The sequence below is a fragment of the Poecilia reticulata genome, linkage group LG23, assembly GCF_000633615.1.
Source record: "Poecilia reticulata strain Guanapo linkage group LG23, Guppy_female_1.0+MT, whole genome shotgun sequence".
NCBI lineage: Eukaryota > Metazoa > Chordata > Actinopteri > Cyprinodontiformes > Poeciliidae > Poecilia > Poecilia reticulata.
This window is the reverse complement of record NC_024353.1, coordinates 14,956,118-14,965,151: the sequence shown is the minus strand read 5'-3', so window position 1 is coordinate 14,965,151 and position 9,034 is coordinate 14,956,118. Positions and strand designations below refer to the sequence as shown.

The 9,034-nt window shown below is 39.8% G+C and overlaps 1 protein-coding gene across 1 annotated transcript; it reads right to left on the bottom strand.

The window, feature by feature from the left end:
- Window positions 1-290: 290 nt before the first annotated feature.
- LOC103459634 (NXPE family member 3-like) lies at window positions 291-6,613 on the bottom strand. Its single transcript, XM_017302682.1, has 7 exons — window positions 5,260-6,613; window positions 4,542-5,003; window positions 2,576-2,871; window positions 2,233-2,303; window positions 1,700-1,732; window positions 1,397-1,585; window positions 291-1,315 (listed from the first exon to the last, which is right to left on the bottom strand). Exons 1-7 carry the CDS (start codon window positions 5,392-5,394, stop codon window positions 741-743), a joined length of 1,761 nt encoding a protein of 586 aa, XP_017158171.1. The 5' UTR covers window positions 5,395-6,613; the 3' UTR covers window positions 291-740.
- Between the last annotated feature and the right edge of the window lie 2,421 nt (window positions 6,614-9,034).

Here is a 9,034-nt window from a genome sequence, read left to right as displayed (position 1 = left end):
ATTGAGGCATAATGCAATGTACTGCTGGGAACTAGGGGAAAGGAAACCAATGTTTTATTCTTTACCTTTTTGCTGTAACACTGGGGGGGAAAAACCCAGTTGGTTGCCAATTAACACAATGTAATCATGAACACTTACTGCTGGCAGGATTAGATTATTTTCATTCTCACAATTCTGATAGGAAATGAGATGGTAGTATCGAAAAAATCATTTAACACATTTTTAAAAAAAAAAAATGTTTTTATTAACATTTAAATTTCAATATAAATAAAGAGTTTGTGAGGATTTGTTTTTTTGTGTGGTCCGTCTGCCGTTGATTGCTCCCAGTTGTGTCTTGTGTTCCCTGATTGCCCCTTGCGTATTTAATCCCACCTGTGTTCCCGGCTCCTTGTCGTGTCACATGTCATTGTCTCTGCTGTCGTTTGTCCTCGTTCCCAGTGCTACCAGTGTTGAGTTCCTTGTCTCTTAGTTCAAGTATGCTGCCTGGTTTTCTGTGAGGTCATTCATTAAAATCTTAATTCATTCTACAAACCTGGGTCCACTGCGTCTACCTCACCACCTATTTGTATTTCTGCAAAGTTTTCTTGGAGGCCATTTCATCCCAGCATCAAATTTCCTTTACCTACTTCTGTGTTGCTCATTTTCATTCAATCTTCATAACTGCTGGTTGACATGTCCATAACGTGATATAGATCAAGTGTCCCCAATCACCAGTGGTTACCCAAATACCAGGTCCTTTTCTACAACTTTTTTGTTTCTGTAAAGTTCCCTGCTGGAGAACATATGTGGGATAAAACAACATTTAGCATGTTACTTATTATGGGACGCTGTGGATGGAGGTTGTGTGGCAGGTGGTGGGCCAAGGTCATCTCCCAGGCATCCACAAATCGGACATTCACCCCTTTAAATATTGTCCTGAGTATTTTGTCACGTTGAATAGAAAACCAGTCACTGTTGGTCAGAGTCTCGTAGAGGGACAGCGCTTTGGGATTCGCGGTCCTRATGATGACCAGYGTACCTGGAGCTCTGGTCAGCAGCCKCTCCACTGCCCTCCGTATGCTCAGCAGGCGCCGGATGTAKACCTCAACAGGGAAAGTGCTGAAGTGCGACCAAACTCCAATAACTATAGCCGTGTTTTCACCTCCAACCAAACCATCCAGTTCGTTGGCAATGTATCGTACTTGACTGATCGGCAAGTTACCGAAACGGATGGGAGGAGCRTGGCAGCGGAACGTCACCAAGATGTTCTTTGCGTAATTCAAGGCCATAAAAGGTCCTGTCTGCGTTCGACTTTTCAGGTCAAACTTCTTTAGATCTGAAATCGTGAAAAAGAGCAGATTAGACYGTGGCATGGACCAATTTCAGTTGTTATTAGACATTTCTATTGGRCGTCTACCTGGTGCTGCTGAGATTAAATATTCAAACCACTGCCTGATGGTGGAGTCTCCATACAGGTGAAGCACCTTGCCACTCAAACACTGGCTAATTGCAGAGTTGTTAGTAAGCTGGTGAACTGTGGTGCCATCTAGTGCTCGCCAAATACCCTGGTAATAATAACCAGCAGGTTGAGCGCTCACACTTCCCCCTAAAGTCAGAGAGAAGGTTAAAAAGATTAGCCAAGAAGAAAATCAAGGCCAAAAACAGTATTTTTAAAGACTGTTTGTGTTATTTTATTTTTACACAATTAGACCAAATTTACCTGATGTGTTTGTGGGAACTGTTTCAATCAGAACTGGAAGAAAATTATTTTGAAAGGTTAGTGATTTCACTATTGTGACGGTAAGGATTTTCATTCCAGCTGAAAAAAATCTATTTTACAGTAGTTATGGTAAATCCATGTTTATGTGTAATTAAGAAAAACATGCATATGTCACTAAGTACGTACAACATCAGTATGTACCCCATGTGCTCTGGTGTACTTCACTCCGCTGGCGGAATCAAACTGGACGTCCTTTGGACACGTCCGCTCAGAGCTACATTTTTATAGCCACCCACATATATTTTTTTTGTCGCACAGTAAGCTGCTTCGTGCAAAACCGTTTTCACATTGGGCTGATAAGGTTGAAAGTTGGTGCAAACAGTCAAAAGGACACACAGCAGTCAGACTGTAACTTGACTGACAGCTGTGTGGTGGCTGGTGGAGCCACCTGGTGGCGAAGGATTGGGGCCGGGCACCGAAATACTTCATCAAACTTGTTTACCCATCAAGACTGGAAAATACAGAAACCTTACCTTTTAGTTTGGGTAAAATAATGATGTTGGAAGACCCTGATGCTCGAATGAAGACTTTCATATTTACACCCCTGTAGCACAGCACAGAAAATATATTAAACATCTTCGCTTCCAATGGATTCTTGAACTGAATATGATGTATTTTAATCCAAGCATGTTTAAGCATGGTGTTAAAGAAAGAAAACCTCTGGAGGATTCAAAGGCATCAGTTTATTTAAGTATTCCTACATCTCTCCCCTTTGCTCAAGGTACAATTACCGCCACTTATTTTGTAACCAATTAGTTTTGCATGTCATGTCACGCAAAGTTAAAACAGTTGCGTTAAACCAGATATTAAGCTTACCTTTGAAAGAGATTTTCCTCCATCGGCTTCAGTTTCACACCAAATCCTCCAAATGAGTGAATGGCTCTGTGTTCACATTTGAGTTTCTTTGGCTTGTAGCAGAACCAGGGCTCGCCGGTGCGGATGTCGGTGAAGTTGCAGAGCTTTTCAGGGGGCGCCTTGAGGCACACGTTACAAGCAGTAGCTTCGGTGACTGAGCCAGAGCGGAAGATGCCTTTTAAAGAAACTCTGCCAGGGTTCTGCTGGGTGATTCTTTCCAGCACAGTGACCGCCTCGCTGGGATGGACCAGAGTCACCTGTTCACGAAAAGTCCAGTCTTCTAAGATTAAGTCCAATCTTGTATTTATCTTTATTTTAGGCACATAGAATATTTTTCTTTACAGAGATATTGTTCTTGCAAATTCACTGCATTTAAATAGCACTATTTATGACAAAATAGAAAAGTTCTCTCTCATATGTGACAATGTTTCCAGACATATTCACTTGTCTCCTCTTCGCACTTAACACAGAGGGTTTAGGTGCAGGTATAACGTCACATAACACTCTCCAGCTATAATAGCTTCTGGAAAATCTTCCTATATCTAGAAGTGTGTTTAAGCCTTTGACTATTCTTCCAGTGGTGCTATATGAGGTTGACAGAGCTTGATTCACAGACTCTGTTCTAATTTGTCTGTCATATTCTTTGCTGGCCAGTTAAGTTCTTTTATCATATTTTCATATTATGGAGTTCCTTAGTGCTTTAATTTGCAGGCATGTTGGAACAAGAAACACCTTTCCCTTTTAGTTTGGTCTCTACAAAGTTGGGAGGATACAACTGTATAAAAGGCTCAAGGAAAAATAATAACCAACAAAAAAAATCCAGCCTCACTCAATATATCTGAACCAAACTTTAGATTTCACACAGGGCAGTCAAGGAAGCGTCATTCTGCTACTAATTACAGACCTGAGACTTATTTGATTTCCAGACAGAAAGGCATGATGGAACACGACTCCACAACTCTGGGTTTTAGCAGCAGGGAGGTTTAAATCCATCCAGAGGTTTTTACTATATTTGATGATGTACAGCTTGGATTCATGAAAAACAATCAAGTCAATTTGTCAGTTGTATGAAGCCTCACACCCTCAGGCTGTGTTGCCTGTCTTTTTCAGTGTCTTCCTCTTTGCTATAATAATACACCACTGGAAGCTCAAGCCACTCTTACACAGATGTTTGTAGAATCACTCTACATTCCTAGGTGCTGAATTTTACACACTTTTTGGATCATCTGGAATCATGGATTCCAATGGTTTGGCAAAGACCTTTGGCAATATTGTATATTATTGCTTTAAAAAAGCAACACTGCATGATTTGTGAAGAAAAGTTGAAGGACGTCATTCTTTTTTTGGTTTTGTTCTTTAGTTTTACATTAAACACATTTGCCTTTCACACACTTGCCTGGCTGCCTTATGTGAAAGGTTAGGTCTTGTACCGACCTTTCTGGGTACAAGGGTTATTTCTTTCTGGAGTCTTGGGACTGTACTTGAATGTTATGTGTTGTTTAAGTGTAACTCCATTTTCTGCATGGAACCTCCCACTGTTCAAATATACGCATGCTAGGTTATTTGTTCTCCCTAAATTCATCTTAGGTACAGTATTAATGTATGACCCAGTGGTAGACCAGATGAATACACCTCAGCTCTCGCCCAACAGCCACTGGAGAGTATAAAATGGCACATAGCCCACCAAGTGCAGTCTGCTTTATATGATGGAGAGATACATTTGTCTTCCTCAGGTGCTTCTGTTGTGGTTTATGTAATTTCTTCCTATGTTCATGTTATTCCCTGTGATCCTAACATGTAGGTTGGAAATAAAGGAGCCTAAACATGAGATTGTCTGTTTCCTCTTATCACAAATCGTAAAAAAGGTTCATTTAGTTGAGTTAGGATATGTTACTGGCTCACTTGTCAATAAATGTTTTAGTCTCACCTCAACATGCGCACTTCCTTCCCAGAGTAGAGAGAACACAGCAGTGTAAGAGCCATTGTGATGATCCAACACTCGCCCTGCAACGCCTGCAAAAAGAGTCGGGTTGTGCAGCCGAGCRAGCAGAACATCTCCCCCTGATGACTTGGGGCGGCCGTGGAAGTCGGTGATTTGTATCAGAACCTCCAGCTGATCCCCTACTCGCCAACTTCCACCACCATTTCTTGGCAGAATGGTGAAGGTGCTGTGAGCCGGACCACTGGTGTCATTCAGAGAGAAGTTGGATGGTAGAGAAGGTGTTTCAGGCCAGGCGATGGACTCCTTCAGCTGTTCTACCTCCAGAGCGTCCTCTGGTAACACAGAGTGGTAGGAGCAGACGCTGGCTGGCTGAGGAGGCTCAGTGGGACGTTTTAATGTTGTGGTGTTTGGTGTCGGAGCCTGAGTGGTGGGGACGTTCATCTTTAACTAGAGAAAAGTTTAGAAATCAATCCAATTAAATGACACACAAATCAATATTTAATACAAAATACAAGGGTGATAATCTTACCCTGATATTATCTTTGCTGTCTTTCTCAATCTATTTTATTCATGAGACTAAATCCAATAACTGCACTATATGGATGGACGATGGTTATATGGCCAAACCTTTACTGTATTTTTATCAGTCCAGTATGATGCTTATGCAGATGGAGTAAATATTTTAAAGATGACAAATACTCACCTCTGATAATCGACGAGTTATGTGATCAGTGATGTTTTCACTGTAAAGCATAACCCATAAAACAAGGCAAGCCAAGAACAGGAAGATCCAACTGTACTTCAGAGGAAAACGTTTTCTGGACGTCTGGCCTTCCATAATAAGTGACGACTTGCCCTGCGTTAAAAGAAAAAAGAAAAAACACTTATGTACTGATAGGAAATTCTTAGTTTTTCTCTCTTTTTTGTGGCTTCAGAATAAGCAAAAGTTTTTCTGGGATAACATTTTCCTTCTTTAATAATGCTGTTAGCCCCATTTGTGAGCTAATCAAAATGGGAAACAAAATTCTTACATGTATTCCTAATCTATAACTTCCTTAATCCTCAATTGATCTTTAGTTACAAATCTGAAAAACTGAAAATGTACATTTGAGGCTGTTTTACACATCATAAAGTATAAAGTAACCATGAGAACATGGTTTTAAATCAGCGGTGACCCAGAATAAGCGTTTATGTTTCTCACCACTGATCACAGTCATGATCCTGGTGTGTGGGTGTGAGCTTGTGTCTGTGTTACGCTGCACTGAACAGAAGGTTTGTCTGGGAGGGCGTAACTGACTTCCTTGCAGCTCACACACCTGACTGCATTTATCTCCGTCAAACTGCTGGGAGCTTAAGGAACCGTTGGGCGATTAGCTTTTGCGGAAGAGTCAACCACCTTGCTTTTCTCCTTGAGTTATCCCTTGGTTATGATTCCTCACTTTGTGCGATGTTAAATTTCTGCGCGCATTTTCGCTTACCTGAACTCAACTTATGCTTAGTGTCCTCTGTGCCTCATAGGTTGAAGTTTATTTTGGCTTCTAAGCCAAACCTGGATTCCTCCAGTCATTCCGTTCGTGACAAATCTTCCCTGGAAGATTTCCCTGGTTTGTCCTTGGCAGTTCTCCAGTCCTCAGTATTTGCCCACCTACTCTCCAAAAACCTGTTCAGACTCTATCTGGATCCCAGGTCTGTCCCTGCAACACTTTCCGCTGGCATCGTCCACATCTACAAAGACTTAACCCCAACTTCATCACTTTAACATCTCCATTTTCACAATCCACTGCCAGAATCACAATATCTTCTTACTCCTTAAACATAACTCACTCAGTACCTTCTTCTCTTTCTAAAATTCAACTACAACTATATCCCTTGTTCCACTTGACCACTCCTCTGTTCTTCTAAGGTTTTGCCCATCTGTGGGTTTTAAATCTCGTCCAAGATGTAAATCTGTGAATTTCCACATTTTGTTTCAGGATTCCGGTTGATTCTACATGTGGGTCAGGAAATTAGCCTCAAAGATGGCAGAATCATCGAGCCACTTTTGTCCAGCGGGTTCCACAGTGGAATATTTTTGGGTGTAACGAGGCTCCTTGAGTCTTGATCTCTCTCGTTCAACGGTTAAAATTTTTTAGTTTTATATTTACTTGAAAAAAAACAACAGTTTTTTTTTTTATGGTAAAAACTTTTACAGCCGAGTCGTGTTTGACACTAAATCAATAAATTTGAATATCATTAGGAAGTTTGTTTATTTCACTAACTTTGTCAAATATGTGTTAATCACACAAAGCTGTATTTTGAACTATTCACTTTCCATCAGTCTTCAGTCTTTATACCAAAAGAGTACCGTAGTCTACCAAGCTACATACAAACATTTTTTTGATTTTTTTATTGTCATTGCGTGACAAGACCAAGAGTAGAATAAAGGAGCTTCTTTGTAGAAAATGGGTGATGCAGGTTTATTTAGTTAATTCACGGAGTTAAGGTTCTAATTGACTTTGGAGATTTTTCATATGGTGACACCAAACTGAAAACGGGCTGGACTGGCCATCAGTGTCAGCAGGAATACTTTACAGCAACAGAAGCTCCATTGTTTTTAGAAAACTATTGCGACTAACTCCACTGTGGATAAAGCAGCTTCGTTGTCCATCGCTGTACAGGTTGTTCCAGAAACATGTGGCCGCAAAGGTTCCAGGTGGAACAAACATTATATTAATTGCGTCAAAACTTTTAACTCGTTGAAATTTATGCTGGACCTCGTTGTTTGTCTTGTCATTGATCACTGATCGGTCATTGCTATGTCCTCCATCTCTGAGACAAAACAGATATTTATTCAATACATTTGAATATTTTTTGGAGACTATTCATCCCATCCCTACGAGAAACACATTATATGAATTTAATTACACACAGGATTTACTTTTGCTAACAAAAATTCTGCTTACAACTAAAAAGAACATGACAGTTAAGATAATATGAATATTAATATTACAGTTTCTTTACACATCTGCTCTGTTTCTCCAACAATAGAATTTTAATAACAGCATGAACATCTCAACACAGCGACTCAAGCAGGGACTGTGGATCATGACTACATTTCATTTCCCAGAGAAAAAACACCTCAAGGTAATTATCAGCTAGGACCTACGCCTGCTCCGCTCCCTGTGACATCTTCAGCCAAAAAAAACAAAACCGGTTCCTGCATCATAAAGAACCTCTGCTAAGTTTATGTCTGCCACATACCAGGAAATCAAAGGATCAAAAGGTGCTTGACTTCTGCCAATAACACTTATGATGGACTTGTACACCTTGCGACAGCAATAAATCACTTTTTCACAGTGATTTATAACTTTTATAGTACTACAATTTGTCTTCATATAACGTCAATAGCTCAAGGTCAATAAAGTATAACAGGAACACGCAGCAACTTTTTAAACTGCCAGCAGTTGCTGGATACTTGAGAATTTACTGTGTTAGTCTGGAGATGATCCTTAAAGATTTCAAAGGAAAGATATTTATGCTTGTGGCTGCAACGTGACAATTTATGGAAGAGTTCAAAATGTATGGAAACGTTTGCAGGCCATATATGCTAAATGCAGATTTTTTTTCAAGTGTTTGACACATTAAGATCTTTTTAAGGGCTTTTTTTTATACTGTAAATGAACTTGGCTTGCCATTACATCCATAAATAAAGGACTAAAGATAATAAAGACTTACAAACACAGAAGGCTGGGAGGAGGCAGGTGGAGGGGCGAATACAAAGAAAAATGTTAGCCGAACAGACCGAGGAGAGGAGGAGCAAGCAGAGGACGAAGACGGATGATGACGGAGAGTAAGAACAAGGTAAAGTGAAAACATTAATAAAAAAAATGTGTTTTACATTTTTTTCATTTTGTATTTCTTGTATTTCTCAGATTTGGTGTCTAATTAGATTACAACTAATAATCGTGAGTGAAAAGTGAGCACTTGTGATCTGCTGGAGTCAGAGAATGTGTTGTTCAGCATCACTTAGCAGCTGCAAGGCTTCTGATTTCTGCTTTAAAAGTAAAAAAATATATTTAAATAAATAAAGTCAATGATTAATGGAGCCTGTTGTGAGCCTGTTGTGTCCAGTCCAATTCAAACACTCAGAATCTCTGTACAAACACAAAGTCCATGTTGTGTGTTTTCTGATGAAGATGTTTCTCTTCAAATTTGAATTCAAATTGAAATTTAGACTCACTCCCATTTGTTAGAAATATATTGTAAATTTAAAACCAGATTTAATCTTAAACAAACTCACATTAAGTGATGAATGTACTGTCCACAAAAATATACTGCCAGGAAGATTGTGTTTATATACGTTCATATTATCCTGATTAGACATGTATAAGTTATGCATGTGTTCGTATGGAAATAGTGTGTGTGTGTGTGTGTGTGTGTGTGTGTGTGTGTGTGTGTGTGTGTGTGTGTGTGTGTGTGTGTGTGTGTGTGTGTGTGTG